Source organism: Phragmites australis, chromosome 16 (genome assembly GCF_958298935.1).
Source record: "Phragmites australis chromosome 16, lpPhrAust1.1, whole genome shotgun sequence".
In the NCBI taxonomy this organism is placed as follows: Eukaryota; Viridiplantae; Streptophyta; class Magnoliopsida; order Poales; family Poaceae; genus Phragmites; species Phragmites australis.
In genome coordinates, this window is record NC_084936.1 from 2,041,190 (window position 1) to 2,058,632 (window position 17,443).

General features: G+C 42.9%; 1 protein-coding gene and 1 pseudogene across 2 annotated transcripts; both read right to left on the reverse strand.

The window, feature by feature from the left end:
- Positions 1–19: 19 nt before the first annotated feature.
- LOC133895593 (probable sugar phosphate/phosphate translocator At3g14410) lies at positions 20–5,099 on the reverse strand. 2 transcript variants are annotated; one of them, XM_062336025.1, is made up of 8 exons: positions 4,889–5,099; positions 3,136–3,243; positions 2,942–2,976; positions 2,198–2,310; positions 1,840–2,101; positions 1,482–1,750; positions 534–722; positions 20–365 (listed from the first exon to the last, which is right to left on the reverse strand). In XM_062336025.1, the coding sequence occupies exons 1-7, from the start codon at positions 5,000–5,002 to the stop codon at positions 586–588; spliced, it is 1,038 nt and encodes a 345-aa protein (XP_062192009.1). In that variant the 5' UTR covers positions 5,003–5,099; the 3' UTR covers positions 20–365; positions 534–585. The 2 variants fall into 2 exon arrangements, with proteins under 2 accessions (XP_062192009.1, XP_062192007.1); XM_062336023.1 differs by having other exon boundaries at positions 20–444.
- A 2,328-nt stretch (positions 5,100–7,427) lies between these two features.
- Positions 7,428–13,027, reverse strand: LOC133895986 (uncharacterized; annotated as a pseudogene).
- Between the last annotated feature and the right edge of the window lie 4,416 nt (positions 13,028–17,443).

Genomic DNA, 17,443 nt, shown 5'->3' on the forward strand with positions numbered 1-17,443 from the left:
TAACATCTTGCAACATAGATAGCAGAAAGAACACCCTTCATAGAACTATCAACACGAAAATTGCTGAATTCAAGGGATTACATGTATCAGATTCTTTGATCTGTCAAAAAATCTGTCCTTACAAACATACTTCACACATCGGTACATCTTAGTTCCCATGATCTCCCAAGCAACCAAGTACAAACAAAGATTCAGGGCTACGGCTTTTGGACCACATGATGAAATTGCTACAACAGTTCAAAAGACAAGCATCTCTACACAGCCTAATTGATCTGTATGACGTACCCCGCCGTTTTGAGCAACAATAGTACACATGGTATGGCAATGCATGGACTTCTTGAGCATCATTGTACAAAATGCCTTCGCTGTCGATTGGCAGGAAGAAAAAGAATGTATTATCCAAGGAGAGATGGCCAACTCAACAAAAGTAAGAGCTCGCTACTCCTGGGTCACAGGTAAATGCAAACATCAGGGATTTTCGTTGATGACATATGCGTGCACGGTGCAGTAATAACATCTGTAGTTTATATTACCTTTCCCCAAAAGCAATCTATCAAAATCTCACTACTTTTGGTGTCACGAAGCTTATTTTGTAGGGTTCATTGATGTCTCGACGTCTTGAGGGCTGTCTGGGTTGACTTTGCTCTCGTCACCCTGCAACTGGTTCGCTTGAGGTTTTGCTTTGAGCTTGTGATTGTTGTATGCAACAACACCAGCTATGGCTGCAGATTGCAGGATTTAAGTAATTGTTAGCTTAGATATGATTCGTCATGATTATGCCATTAATTATGCAGAGCTCTCATTTGGATTAAAAAACAGTGAAGGGGGGGATAAGATTCTGAATAACTTTGAGGAATAAATTTTAACAAGTCATCTAGCACACAAGTTTCTATTATTATGTATCATCATTATAAGTTTATAAATACTACTCCCTCCTGTCATAAATACTTGTCGCTTTACCAAGATCTAAAACTTTGACCGTCAATAGTTTCCAAAATATTTAGTTTGAAAACATAAAAATCATACGTGTAGATTTATCTTGAAAAATACTTTCATAATATTATATTTTTATTAGATATTATAACTATATTCTAATAGAAAACAATGGTCAAAGTTGCACGTCGAAGATCGTGAAAAATAAAAAACGTCATGTATTTTTGACTGGAGGGAGTATGTACTACTCAAAAACTGCCACAAAAAATGATGTACTATCCATCAAGTTACTACCAATATGCATTTACTAATGAGAAAACAGCTACACCAAAATGGTCCCCTTGTATCCCCTTGGGATTTAACTACCTCTAGATATGTTTCTAGCAAAAAGTTGCTTTGAGAAGAGCGTGAAACAATAAGGCAGCACAAAAAGTTGCAACCCAGGGAAAAAAATCATGGCAAACCATTTGAGATAAAAATTTAACAAAGAAAGATACCGCAAGAAACTAATTTTGAAGTTAAATAATTCAGATTCACCAGTTGAATACCTATGGCATAACCAACTATGTTTATAAAGGTAAGCTGTGTGTCAGCAAAGATAGCAGCTGACAGCAGAACTACGCTCCAATCCCTCACAACTCCAGTAACACGAGCTGTCAATGCACTAGTCCGAGATATCACAAGGAAAACTGACAGATTGAGTATGAAGGTGCACAGGCAGTTTAAGAACAATGTAAGTGGCGGAAAGTTCCATGAAATACTATCATCCATCTTTGGCTTCTCCAAGAACAACCAGGGAATAAAGAGGCACACAGCACTGCAGGAGAAAAAGATGAATGATTATTATTTTTACAAAAAGACAGTGTATTCAAGTTAATTAACCAGAGGAGCAAATGAGAAAGATACCTGCAAGGGCTAACATAATACATCATGGATATCAAGTTCAGTTTAACACCCTTTTTCTTCAGGAATATTTCAATGAAGATAAGTCTGAGGGCTTCTGCAAGAACTCCACCCATCTGGTAAACCACTCCAACCCAACTAATTGTAATTTCACCAACAGAAGCCACAATAACACCAACGCTGATGACAGACATGATAGCAAGCATTTTATAGCTCATTTCTTCCAGGCCAAATGCTGCTCCAAGCAGAAACACAGCTACAGGCACTGTAATGTTCAATAAGAGACTATTAATATTACGTGTAAAATTAGCAAAAGCCTATGCCTTCCCATCTCAATCTAAACCGAGAGTGGCATATATACTTATTGCCTTCAACATCTGTGCAAACGCAACGGATATGTAGAGGTATGCACTGTTCCCTAGCCAAAGTGTCATTGCAAACATTGCTCCAATTGGAATGACTGAACTGATATATCTGAAAGTTCAGGTGAACTGGTAAGAAAAAAATGCAATTCCAGTACTTACTTTGAACAAAACAATGAAACCAGAACAACACAGGCAAGCAATATACCCACAGTTCCATTTTTAAATTAAAACATTTCCAGAAGGATATGCAGACTACTCATTTTAAAATTCAGATTTAACTTAAAAGCACGGTCCAATTACCAAGTATTGTAATCCAAGAACTGCCAAAATCTAATGTCTATCAATATGCTCATCCTTTTATGCCTCCAACTTTGACATATGCTTAGTCAATTATTCCCTAAATCAGAATCTTCAGAGTGTGCTGTTTATCCAAAAAATAAAAATCACTCATCAATCGTCTTTTTAAGTCTCCCTTTCGTCATGAGAACGCCACCATGTTTACTTTGATGAAAACTAAGCTTATTACTTAAGGTAATAAAACTGATATTTCAGCAAGACCTTAGATATCAATACTAGAAGTTTAGAACATAACATCATAGTGCAAAATTCGTAAACTTCCTTCATGATCTGTTTATACAAGGCAAGATTGCATGTGTCTTACTCATGATTGGATAGGTAATGGAATCATCCCACAGAAAATAATGAGTAATAAAGTAGTCTATAAGTGAACCAAGACTCACATATCTGTAGTCATTCCCTCCTCAATCTTTATGATCTGGGAAACATCATCAATATAAAGGAAATAGTAAGTGTGTGCCCAGATCTACAGAATACCAAGGGAGCAAATGGAACCACAGGAAGTCTTAGCTATTACACCACTTGCTAGTGATATAGAAAGCAATTATGTATCCTTTTAATACATATGAGTAAGTACCTTAAAAACCTTCGTAACTGCAAAGCACACTACAGATGAGAAGACCATGTGCAGCAGAGTTAGTGCCACTGGATAGGGGAAGCTGATCTCTTTTGAGGATAAGACCCACTGCATCAAGCCAAAACAAAGTCCTTAACAGTTAGCAAGGTTACAAAAACCTTGAAAGAAAAAGAAAATAATATTACTTGCAACATCAATGAAGGCACAGAGACGGTCATCATAAAAGAATTTTTTTGCCAAAAGGCTGTTCAATGCCATCAAAGATTTAAAAGTTTGAATCCGTAGTAAGAATAAAATTTCATGCTACAGCTAGCTAGGTAAGTTCCACTAGGGCAAAATGATTTCGCTACTCCACCAAAACTACTATTCAACCAACTAAAAGTAACTTTTTGGAATTCACACATGTTGAGCTGTGCAGCAATTGAACCCAGAATCCTGCTTTACAGTGTGAAGTCAGAAAGAACCATGTCCTCAAGGACCCTTATAGATGATGATTAATCCAATTAAATTCATGACTAACCCATGTTTGCCCTCATATCTGAGCATATGCAAAAGCCAGCACAACCATTTGTTCTATAATTTTTTGTTCTTAGTCTTGTTTATACTGAACTTGGGACAGAGCCAATGGAATAAGTGGAAAGTCCTTATTTCCAAATTGCTGCGAGGTGATGCAATAGAATTTAGAACCAATCCAGTTGGTCACACCAAAAAAAAAAAAAAAAAGTGATCAACGACAAGTGTTCACTGCCCAAGTGTTGATTTCCAAGTCATGTGGTCTATATGCTAGGAAAAAGGGATTTTGCGTCCAGTAAAACACAGAAATACAGAATAAAATGTTCTCAAAGCTCCTGCCACTGGCAAAGAAAGAACTGGAAACAATTTCTTCAGAATTCCCCGTAGAACAAATCGTAGTGCCAAAAAGTAACTCTAAATCCCTTGGATATCACTGCACCAGACTGGTCTAATAACCAAAGGTTTTGCCAACCCTAGCAGCAAATAGAAAAGTCAATTTCTTATTATTAAAGTAGCTACAAGCTGTCACATGACAAGCAAGTCAACATGTCACATCAAAAAGGAGATCCACATCGTATGAGCAAAGCAACAAAATGAGCTTGCGATGATTCCCAGATCTCAAGCTAAGGGATGTGCACATAACATCCACAAAGTTTCACTGAAGTATAACTAACTGGGTAGGATAGTCGGCTCCCAAAACCTGTAATTTTCTCATGAGATTTGCTAATTGTTACAGAAGCAGTGAGTGATTCACTAAAAAATACAAGGGATCAACAAGCAGTCGAGCAATCAATCGCTGAAGCCGAACTGAAGCTCAAAGCTCAAACATGCCTCCAAGACCACGAACAATACCAAGGCACTTACTCCACAGCACAGAGTCGTAACCCACATATCTCCACCCAAAAAACCCCAAGTCGAACGCATTCCAACAGCATCAGAGCAGCCACCCGTCCTCCGTTGCGAGGAGACACGGGCGAGTCAGCCCTGGCTCTGCCCCCGTCGACGCTAAGTAAAACGCCCCCAAAAAAAGGCGCAAATCCCAGCGGCGCGGGCTCGCTACACACGGCCAGCCGGGACCTGAAGAATCCCGAAACCCAGCCTATTCGGCGCCGGGAACGAGCGAACCCCGCCGGAGCAGCCGCGAGAGCGCGGGCCGAAGAATCGGGACGGAATCCGGAGGAGCGGCGACCCGGGATGTGGAAGGGGTAGGGGGGGGGGGGAAGGGGAGGGCTTAGCTTGCCTTGTTGAAGAAGATCTGGCCGCTGGAGATGGCGATGTAGAAGAGGAGGTGGAAGTAGGTCACCGCGCCGTCCCTCCACGCCGGCGGCGGAGGCTTCCCGCCATTCGTCTCCATGGCTCGTCGCGTGGTGGGTCGGCGAATGCAAAGAGTGGGAGCGCCTCGTGATTCGCGTGCTCCCTCCCCTGTCTTGAAGGAATGTCCGCGTTTCGCATGTTGGTTTCAGCTTTTGGTAAAAAAGGGAAATAAATAGGGTTATAAAAAACTGGTTTTTAAAAAGCTAAAAATCTGGTTTTTAATAAAATGAACTAAAAAGTTAAGAAGTCAGTTGTAAGTGATTTTTCTAGTTTTTATGCGTTGAGAACTTAAAATTTTTGTAGAAACCAATAATCAAAAGACAAAAGCTAGCTTCCAGTAAAAACTTAAAAGCCTCAACCCAAACAAATAGTCTTAAGGACAGTAGTGTGTCAGGTTGAGTCGGGTTGGGGTCATGGGTTTCAGACCTGCAGGATAAGATCAAGTGTAGAAATCGTCTCGTAGGACTATTGGGTCGAGACCCAATTGAAATCAGATCTAGAACCAAAGTGTAATCTGCACCTACGAGTACCCCACGGGCTGCAAATGCAGCCCAACAAGATCAAAGGCTCACGGCCCAGCAAGGCAGTTAAGGGGATGACTAGTAAAGAAACCAATAAACAAATGGCTCGGTGGCCTACCCTGTCGCATTCCTCCTTCACCCATCAGTGATCGGTGGCTCGGCCTGTCACCTACCCCTGGCAGTGGCCTAGCCCCCGCCCCATCCCCCAGCCATTGACGGGCAACAACTCGGCCTGTTGACACGGCGGAAGGTCATTCCTACGACGAAGGCTCCTACTACAACTTTGTTAATAGGCTAGGAGTTCATCTTTATTAACGTATTGATAACTTGTTTTAGCATGAAGGGGAAGAGGAGATAATATAATCCGATCATTCTTATAAATTGTTGTTTATACTGAAGTGTTGATTTCTACATTTGTGCTCTCTGTTTTCAAGAGAAATATGATTCAACAGTTGTTGGTTGATGATTGATGCTTGCAAAATCTAAATCCTAGATAAACAATAATCACTACAATTGGCTTGCTAGTTGCTACTTTGAATTATTATTATGATTGCTACGTTAACTGTTTTATTAATCGTCTGTACTGCTGTTACATGGTGCTAGCAATTTCAATCAAAATGACCGAATGATTATTATTTTGTTTTGTTATTTGCATATCACCGGTCACTTGAGTTGGAATGCTGCACTGCTGTAGACATATCAAGTCTCAAGTTCCTTATCAGGTCTTAAGTCTTCGCCGGGATCGAGAATGGTTTTGCACGTGATGTGAATTTTGAGATTAAATCGGATTTGATGTTTCAGATTTTAAATTAAATATAATCTCGCTCCACTAATCGTGATCCAACTCACTCCACTAATCTAAGGTTTATCTGTCTGCCACCGCTGGGATCGGTATCCTGAGATGCCTGCGCATGAGCCCCCCCCCCCCCCCCCCCACTTGCCGTGCCAGCGACGGTTTTTTAAGAATAAGCGACGCTTTTGCTTAGGAAGTCAAAATTAGGCGAGTCAACTCAAAGGGTTGGCACGCACGATTACGATTGTTAGGTCCTATCGTGCATGCGACATTGCGACCATGTGGCCGCCAAACGGAACAGAAAATGGCGAGTTCTTCTCCGACGAAGGAGACCATCTGTGAGTATCGAGTTCGAGTTGAATTTATCGGGTTTACTGGCACCTAAACCTTAGATCCGATGATGCATCTGACCGACTCGGACCAATTTAATTTCCCAACTTCCACTGCAATTTGAACGGAGCAGATATAGACCCTACAAGGCGAGGGGTAAGATCAAAGGTGGCCAATGAAAATCCAGTAATCAAACAAGAGCTAGCAGGAGTGGTTCCTGTAACCAAACAAGTATTTCAATATGTTTCCATTTGTTCGTCTATTTTCTTAGAAAGTGTCATTTAATTATTTTTTTATACGGAACTCTATAACCAAACAAGTATTTCAATATGTTTCCCATTGTTTGTCCATTTTCTTGGAAAGTGTCATTTAATAGTGTTTATTATACGGAACTCTATTATAAAAAATCAGTATAGCTATTACTATATTTCCGCTCTTCGCATAATTGGAGAGGAAGCGGAGGGCGAGATGTACCACGGATGAGTCACCACGAAATGTAGCTACTGAAAATTTTCATTCGGAGCGAGGATCATGACATATAAAAACTCTCTAGTATTGTATTAGTTGCTTTCAGCTCCTAATGTCTGATTAATATTTGATCGTTGTATAAGACACATTATGTTTCTACTTGCTTAATACAAAGATGCGTAATTCTCCTGCGTATTTAGAAAAAAAAAAAAGGGGTCAAAATCGCTAGTCCAAAGAGAAGCTGATCTTGAGGCTGGACTCCGTGCTGATGGTCTCCTTGTTGGTGGCGCCCGCGGGGTGATCAGCGCACTCTAGCCTCAGCCTCAGCCTCAGATGCACCGGCTTCATCAAGACCAGGTCCCTCGCGTCCTCGCGGCTCTCCATCAGCAGCTCAACGCCCGCGTGCTCCTCGCGGTGCTGGCACCGGAGGATCCTCTTGGCCAGCGCTTTCTGATCCGCGCGGTTGCCTTTAGTTCTGTTGATCTTCAGGTACAGCGCAGCAGAGGCCACCAGCATTTGACAATCGAAGGTACACAAGTTAACAAAAATATAGGAAGCAAAGGCAGTGAGTAGCAAAAAGGTATCATTTTCTCTAAAGGTATCATCCTTCTGTACTACAATCCTGCAGACTATACAATCATGAAATGATTGTACCATCACAAGGAAAAAGGTCGAACAACGATGCATCCAATTATTGCGGATAGAAATCACATAAATGCAATCACTACTATCAACACCAAGCATCTACTACTGAGCATATTATCAGAAGAAACAAGCAATATGACAATTACCAGGAATCACAGCTACTTGACGGATATGCTCTTGACACTGTCCATTTGAATGTCCCCTGTCAATTCAAGATAATGACAAAGAAATGTCAAAACAATGAAAAGGAAGGCATACTTCTATCATCACTTCAACAGCAAGTCAATTTTTGTGCTTAATAGTGCATCAGCAGCTCACCAGGTTGATAGTCTCTCGAGATTGCAAACAAACCAATATGGCAACCCAAGGACCACAGTATTCGAGAAATGGATATTTGAGGTGTTATTGGTATCCAAACCATGCTTCAAAACCTTTTGACCATCTTCAAAAAAAGGAAAAGGAATTGGAACCGTTTATGATACGATTTGACTCCAAATGAAAGCCTTAATTCCAAACAGCTTATAGATCAACCTGTATCACAGAAGACAATGTAATTCTGAAATCTTGAGACTGACGATACAAGTTCCTTGTTGGGGATCTTCTCCAATGAATCAGAATGTTCTTTATCACTTGATGATCAATTCGTGTGCATATCCTTAAGAAGGGTGCACCTCTCATTTACAATTTGCTGATATGACTCTATTATTTCAGCTCTACCTTCGCACAACTTTAACTCAATGAGCTAGGAAAAATAAAGTCTAACATATAAAACAAAAGAAGTCACACTAACCTCTTCCAATATCCTGTTTCTCGCCAGTTGATATTCTCAGGATCCATGGTGTTTCAAAACTACAAAACAGCAATAGTGTCGGAACTAAAAAGAATTGCCTAACCATGCAATAACAGGTCAATATGTAGCAATAGTTGACCAACAGCATATTGTGCCCATACTCCACAAAAACCTAAAATATAGCATTAATCAATTAACCCCTATTAACATCTGTTAAACATTAATAGAAAATGCAGCATATTTCATTAATATCTGTTGTTCTCCCTCACATCAATCAAAAGAATGGACTGTAAGTATTTACAGAATTTTCCTTAAGCCTCACTATCAGAATCAATATTCATCATCAAACTGAGAATTAGATTGAATTGTAGAAATTTATATCAAGCCCCAAGCCAAATATTGGGTTCAACATAGGAAGGGTGGACAAAATGCACGAGATAAATCAGACTTCGGATTATACAGACAGCTAACTGAAGTATTATACAAAAATCGTCAAGTCAAGATGGAGGGGATGAGGCACCTACTTGCGGTCTGCTACTAAAATGTCATCCTCTGAAATTTGTAGCAAATGCCATGGGAGTGCTATTAAGTCTGCATCAAAATCTTAAATAGTTGGAGCAACTTCCTTTCTCAAACCAAGCTTATAAATAATCCAACCACAGATGCCACTGCTTTTATTGAAAACTGGGTAAACTGTCTCTAAAATTCTTCTTCTGAAATCTGCTTTTCTGACAGCATGATTCTGTAAAAGAATCAGAAAAGGCTGAATCATATAATTTTCAGATAATTCTTTAGTGTTGTGGATAGTCGTAAATCTTCACAACTAAGGATAATGAAACAACAACAGAACTGTAACTTCCACCTAACACTTAAAGTATATTTCCAAACACCTTACTGGTTTTTATTGATCTAGTATGAAATCCAAGAAATATGTAGGCAGTGAAAAGGGTGTATTTATGTTGTCAAACAGAATAGAAAAGGCAATCTACTGTGGATAATTACCTCCCAATCTACAATATATAGACAGTCTTCAGCTGCATCGCAGCTGGGTGCAAGAACTTGGCTCATTCAAATTCGTCATCCTCAAAGCCTGGGGAGGATCCAATCTGCGAAGCAAAACAGTAAATGTCAATCCATCATCCTGTATGGCTGCAAACCTTCAACCCACAGGGAAAAAACTGGAACCGGAGTTAAACATCATGTTATGCTTACACATTCTAAAATCATCCCATCGCTGTTGCTAATGATGATCCTATGGTGGTTACCTCAGAAACACGGATACTCCAGTCCGGTGCCGTATCCGCACCGGATGCCGTATCGGATACGGATACGCGGCCGATACACGGCCGATACGTATCCGTGGAGTATCAGTGCGAAAATAATTACAGAAAATACGGATACGTGGGCCGATACGTATTTGTGCTGTTGCGGATACGGCTCAGCCCATTTGAAGGCCTAACCTAACCTGCGCTGCGGGCGAACGCACGCACGGTTGGCTTCCTCACGCGCAGGCGGGCGGGCAGCGGGCGGGCAGGCGGCGGCTACTTCACACGCAGGCGGCAGACGGCCTTCCCCGCCGGGCGCACGGGCAGGCGGGCGGACTTCACGCGCAGGCGGGCGGGCGGGCAGGCGCACGGGCAGGCGGGCGCTGCGGCAAACGGCCTTCCCCGCCGGGCGCACGCGCAGGCGGGCGCCGGGCGGACTTCACGCGCAGGCCGGCGGGCGGGCAGGCGCACGGGCGCACGCGTAGGCGGGCGGGCGGGCAGGCGCACGGGCAGGCGGGCGCTGCAGCGGCCGACGAGCGGGAGAGCAGCGGCCGGCGCACGGGCGCGGGAGAACAGCGGCCGGCGCACGGGTGCGGGAGAGCACGGTTGAACTTCACTGGTGCGTTCTCCTCCTTCTTCCCCTCCCATTTTCCCCCTCCCGATTGCCTTAGGTGCTTAGCAGTTAGCATTTAGCAGTGTTATCACCGATTCATCATGATGACGACCGAAGGTTCAAGTAGTGATGCTGCTGGTGGTGCTTCTGCAACATCGACAGATATTAGAGCTCCATTGTGGGATCATGTCCACATTTTAGAGAGACCTAAAGCAGGGGGGGAATACTAGATGGAAGTGCAAGTATTGTCCATGTGAGATTGTGTTTCTTATATGTTCTTATGTGTTATTCTGCTGGAAGTAACTCCTTAAGGGTGATGACCCAAATGGCAGCTACTTATTTTTAATAAAATATTATTGAAACGTATCCGTGTATCGGGATTTCCAGAAAAAAGACGTATCCGTGTATCGGTATCGGTCCGATACCGATACACGTATCCGTATCCGTGTAACTTAGGTGGTTACTGTCAGATATAAAAATGCGATCCCCATCTTCATCAACTGATATGCATGCTGCAGCATATTAAATTGTAGACTACCACTTCTGACTGCAAAAACAAAACCTATAGTCGATTTAGGCTGCAAACTTGATGTTTAAGTAATAAGCTGCATGAAGGAAAAAGCTGCAACTAAGTACTTGGGTGGTAAAGTAACAAGTTTCTGAAGGAACCAACATATGGCTCTTTGACAACCTCTTCTTTTTGCCAAGAAACCCTTGATAGAACATTTTCAGACGGTTCTTCTTTTAACGTACTAAGTTCCTCTATGGCTGCATTCAATAATGATTTCGAGGTTTGAGAAATATTGGCAAATACAAGGGCATCCAACTTTCCAAGCAACATTGCAGAGAAGCTAAAGTAGCCAACAAAAATAGACAAGCAAAATAGCATTTATAGCATCAACAATGTAGCTATTTATGTTAAGATTGTACCCTTATTCATTATGTTAGGCTCCTCATCCCATGTTGAGAATAGCATAGGGTCCTTAGAACCTTCAAATAGCAAGTAGCAAGCACCATTTGTCATCTAAACACTCATCAAAAGGACAGTTCTTGTTTTAACAATGTATTTATACAATATCTAAAACAAACAAACAAAAGGAACACAGATCTTCTGCTTATACAGAGAATTGGAGACAGATTACAAAAATGCATAATTAAAAAAAAATCTATGAACATTCTGTACAGAAAATGCTTTTTAATCAAAGAAATATTTCTAAACTTCTCTAGTAACGTGAAAATTGCAAGGGTATGTCCCTCACATTGGAAGAGTCTTTGTCTGATACCAAGATGGGAAATGTAATGTACTCCTTCATTACTGTATGAACTGCTTCGCTCTGAGCGGCCAAGGAACTGATACCACTCCCATGTTGCACAGAAAAAACACTCAGACGTGGGTACCTAAAAGGGGAGAGATTAGAAAAGTCCAAGATTTTTATCAAATGAAGCTGGAAGGGTTTTACACAACTACCTCTGTTGACGATATTTCAATCTTCCAAAAGCGGCTGAATGTTTGCTGTTGCTGTTTAATGTTTCACAAGATCGATACAAAAGAACAAGATATATTCCTTCTTGATTCAAGGTCCTCCAAATGCCATTCGTGGCGTTTAACCAACAATGATTTTGTCCTGCATTACAAAAATAAAAGAAAGGGTTAAAGGATTACAATGACCCCAAAGAAAGGATCAACAGTTCAGCACATTACTCACATCTAGGGATAGCCAGAACTATCATCATTCTGTAATGGGTATCAGATGAAAGCCCATTTCATCTTCCAAAAGAATTTCAAGAAAAAAATGTTGCAATTATGTCACTGCCAAAGTGTCACTGGAACAAGGCTTGGTAATTTTTTCTGAGTATGCACACTAAATCTGGTGGTTTTCACTATATGTATTTTGTTTCTCCAGTGCTAAGAATAAAAGATGAAATGGCGCATAACTCTTGTAGTCTTGTAAGCATCACGAGCATCATTGAAAAGAACCCTCCTGTTTCTTCATTTTCACCATACCAATATTGCTAAGGACATAATTCTCCTCCATAACCAGCAAGCTAAATAGGAAGAAACAATGCGCAACTACTCAACTCGACCCAGGTCTAGCGAAAAGTGCTGGGTCTACTCCCATAACAAACAATGGCTCGCGGTTGAAGTGGCAATTAACATGTCGAGGTCACATATTTACCTTCAAGCTTCCCAAACGCGGACTTGATGGAACTAACGATCTCAAACTGAGAAGCGACAGTGCTAGCCTCACTGGACGCCGTCGACACTCCCGGAGCTGCAAGACAGGAATCGCAGCTTTGTCAAGCAGCGACCAACTAGAACCGGCATTTCAGGGGAAGAGAAGAAGTTAGCGAGGCGCGGTTATGCAATCTCTACCTCGTAGCAGCTTGGTGCACCGCTCAGGTAGCTGTAGCCGCCGCCTGCTGTCGCCGAGGAAGCCAGGGGCGCGGGTGGCAGCCGAACCAAACGGAGAGGCGGCTGCTGCTTCCGCCACCTCCCTCGATCTGGCTAGTGTCCCGCAGTGCACCCGGCGAGGACGAGGCGGGAGCGGAGGAGACTAGGCGGCGAGGGAGCAGCACGGCAGCGGGGTCGCGGTGGCGCCTGAGGCGCCGCAGCAGCGCCGCGGCCGAGGCCTGCGCCATCGTAGGGAGCGAAGCCTCCTTCGTCAACGTCGAGGACTCTCGCGTGGCGTGGGATCAGCGGAGCAGCAGGCCGCGGCGGAGGCGGCGCGGCGGGAGGCGGCGGAGGGCGAGTGGGAAATGATGGCGAGCTGCGTTGGTTGGTTTTAGATGGGCCGGGTTCGTTGGGCTTAGTGGGCCGATATGGGCTTTTTTACTTGAGAGGTGGGCCTGTGCTTTAAATGCGCGGATGGCAACAGCCCTAGTGGGTTTCAAGAAAATGGGCTTGGGCTTGGACTTAGTATGTCCAATTATTTTCAGAATTTTTTATGACTATTTCGATATTGTTTTGCATTTTGAGAGCAATGGGACATATTGGTTTTTTTATTGTTTAACCTGTGCACGTTGGAATGGCGTAGGTTTATATTTTTAAATCTATCGCCCGTTGGATGGGTGGCATGTGCCTATTGTCCTTTTGACATGCGAAAGTAGCATATTTTGCAAAAAAAAAAAAAAAATCAAACAGATGCCTATTTTTATAATTTTTTTATTTTTGAAATATAAAAATAAAAGGCTTGAGTATGGAACTGACAGTAGTTCGTTCTTGATCCTCTCACAAAAAAAAAGTTCTCTCTTGGTGTCGTGTACTCATTTCCTAAAACAACAAGGGTAATACAGCTAAAAAATAGGGGACATTGATTATTTTCCTCTGTAGAGAATGGGATTTTGTTTAGAGTTATCTGGTATTCTTGACATTTCAGAAAGCGTGTTATCAAATTTCTCTCAATCTGACCACTATATCAAACAATGTATTTGGATTGTCGGCATCGTTAGATTTGTTGTGAAAAATATGCTCCTCATATATCAGGGCAAATTTATCTGTAAAAGTTGGATATAGCATAATAGTCACAAAATCATATAGTTACACTAAAGCTCCCTTAGAAAGCAGGAATATGAAAACGTACAAATAGAACGCAGGAATATAAAAATCATAATAGTTTCGTAATATATTTCAATTGTATGTCATTATAAGGTATCGAAAGTTATTTTTTTTATCTCTAGGTTCCATGATGCAAACAACCAAGAAGTACAAAATTTTCAACCTAGACAATTTTTTTATCTATATATACAGAGAGCATCCCATTTTCATTTGATTTTTGTGTATTTAATTATGTTGATTTGTAGTTTTTTTTATTATGAAGAACCAAACTGAATGAGCTATGGGCTCAGTAGAATATCAGTGCAAACTTCACACATGTAAGCACTTTTTGGCACAACGAGGTAGCTTGTTTCTATTTTCCAAAGGGGGTGTCGCCAGTTAAGATTATCCAAAAGTGTTCTATCTATATCTATATATTTCTATAAAATACACGAGTTATAATAAATCTTAACGATCTTCACCATACATGTTACACGATCAAACAATCCACAATCAAAATTGGTCTCCATCCACTCTCCTCTCTTATAATATGAAAAGTCACATCTATGCCTTCACTATTTACACATAGGCTATCTAACTATTGCATATCAGCCCTCTCACTACTATATATGTGCATATAGGCTCTCTTTCATTATATTATATTCTTTTATCTCTTCGTATTGCTATATCGAGGGGTCATTTGGCAACATAAATGGGTCTGAATTCTCGCTGGTTTCACCAGAATCTGTACCAAACAACAGTAACAGTGAAACGTTTCCAGCCAAATCAGTTCGAAACATTTCCAGCAGTAGCAGTACCTCCTGGCCATTTTACGCGTCCTCTTGCCTAGTTTGCCCTAGGCCCATTGCAGCTTATTTCTATCTCTACTACTTAAGAAACACTTAGTGCTTCTTCTCGCGGTCTGCCTCCCCAGTGGTCTGCCTCCATCCAACCATCCAGATCCGATCCAACGGCCTCCCCTCCCTCCCCGCGTTTTGCCTGCTCTCCCACCTCATCTCTTCTCCTATTCGTCGCACCCTCCCTTCCCGTTCCCCCTCTCTCCACCTTGCCCTCCCCTCTCGCGCCGCCCGCCGCCCACCGAACTCCCTACGTTCGCTTCTCCCCCATGGTATGCATCGTCGCAGTCACCGCCCACAGCTCTGGCCGAGGCCGATCCCCTCCTAGTCGCTGCGTCCGAGGTCGCGCTCGCCCTCCCCGTCCACCCCACGCCGCTTCGGGCCACCACGCCCGCGCCCCTTCTTCGCCTCCTCTTGCTCTTCCAAGTCCTCCGTGTCGGTTGCGTTCGCCATCGATGTCGCTAAGGAGCTCGGCGTCCCTGCCCTTCTCCTCTTGGTCTACCGGATCGAAGCCACAAGGCCTTGGGTCATCGCCGTCGGACGCCGGGAACAAGAGCTCAGGGGAGGGTGCGGCGGGTTTCCCCGATCCCACCGCATACGACCTCTTTCCCGTCGCCTCCTTCCGGGATCTACCATCGGCTCGGCGCTCTCCGTCAGCTGCTAGCCGCCGCCATCACTTAAACCCTAGCATGGCCAGCGCCTCACTCGCACCACCTCCTTCTCGTCCCGCACCCTTGGAGCAGATCCGTGGAACTGAGCACCAGATCCGGTAGCATGTCGACCAACAAGGGCGGCAGAGGTGCGAATCTGTTCTGTTCGTCGACGTCTTCATGCGGCGTTGGCTTTGGTCGGGTTTGGATTTGATTTTTGGGTCTTTTGCTGAGGCAAGGTGGGTTTGCTTGTGTGTGCGTGGGTTGCAGGGAAGAAGGAGACGAAGCTTGGGATGGCATACAAGAAGGATGACAACTTCGGCAAGTGGTACTCTGAGGTGCGTCTTGATTTCGTTTTCCTTCTGCAGGGATGGTTGCCGTGAGATTCAGTACTACATAGATTCGGGCGACTTCTTGATGTAATTTTAGTGCGACGAGGTGTTCAGTTGTGGTGGGTGGGATTTGAATTCAGAGCCGCTATAGATGCTGGATCGGTGAGATTTGGTTTGGTGGTGACAGAGGAGTAGCTGTGTTGTATTAGGCCGTCTCTAGCAGATACTCTAAAAATTCATCCCCAATAATACTATTACAGTATCCCCTAACACTATTACAGTATCATCTATTTTTTCATCTCCAGCAGCTACCCTATTTCCTACCTTCTATTATTTTCTATCTCTTCTCAGACCCACATTCATTCTCTAGCTACAGTGATACCAGTGCCCTTTTCCGTCCGCAACTTTGCCGCTCTCCAACTCCCACCGTATCCCTGTAGAGGTAGAAACCGGAGCTGCTAGAGCAAGTTGCGGCTGGCTCCGATCAGCAAAGGACAAAAAAAATCGTCGACACAGTGCTACGGAAAGATTTGCCGCTCCCGCTGGAGATGGCCTTATTAATACCTGAGAGTTTTCGCCTTTGGGAACAAATACTGCTGCATTAGTTCGCGATGTTAGTGTCCTTATTAGTATTTATTGTTGATGTTATCATTTTAAAACTGCGGTCAGTTGCCCCGTTCATATGTAGTTCTTGAAGACAGAATTAGCAAAGCTAAATGATTTAACGGTGTACTTTGTTCTCTCTACCTTGTTTTCGTCTTTGAGGCTCTGTTTTGCAGCGCGGTGTCCTTTCAGAAGTGCTTTTTTGTTTCTAATCTTGGGTTTAGCAATTAGTTAAAAGCATCCTTTATGGAACTGTAACAGTAAAATCATGCTATAATTAATAAAGACTCCCCCTATTAACTGGATTCCACAGTGCATCATATCACAGTGAGCGTAAACTCGCACAAAGTGTGTATTAGTTTGCTTGTGTTATTGTTCCTGGTGCAGCGATGCCGTTAGTAAATAGTTATCATATCCAAATGTTTCTTCTTTTATTGCTCTGTTTGGTCATTGTCACGAAAGAGTAAGCATAAAACTTGAAGGATTTGCTACGTGCTAGATGGATATTGCTGCAGGAGAAAAAAATATCAAACTTCTAGGGTTTAATACATGCTAGCTGCATGATTAGTTGTTACTTGACCAACCCTTTTTTTCATTCTAATTATGCTGCTAATTTCAGGCTCAGTTGTTTGTTCCTTCAAGTTGTTTGTTCCAATTATGCGGCTAATTGTTGTTTGTTCCTTCGATGACCTTTTTTTCATTCTAATTATTCTAATTATGTGGCTAATTATTGTTTTTTTTTCTTGTGGAAATTTCAGACTGCAGGGCACTTGACCACAGGTTCTGGTGCGAGATGCTCTGTGCGCTGGTCTCCGAAGTGGATCCCTTCGGCCATCCCGATCTTCTTTTTACTTTGTGAGATTAATCTCTACTACTTAAAAAAGCTATACTGATCCCGATCTGCCCTCCCCTCCCTCGCCCTCCCGTGTGAGTCCCATGGCCTCCCGCGTGCTCTGCTCTGAGTCCCGCACGCTCCTACAGCTTCACGCACCCTCTCGCGTGGGTCTCGTGCGCTCTCGGGTTTGACATGCAAAGCACGTGCAGCATATTAGTACTTAAAAAACTTGTAGTGCTTCTTC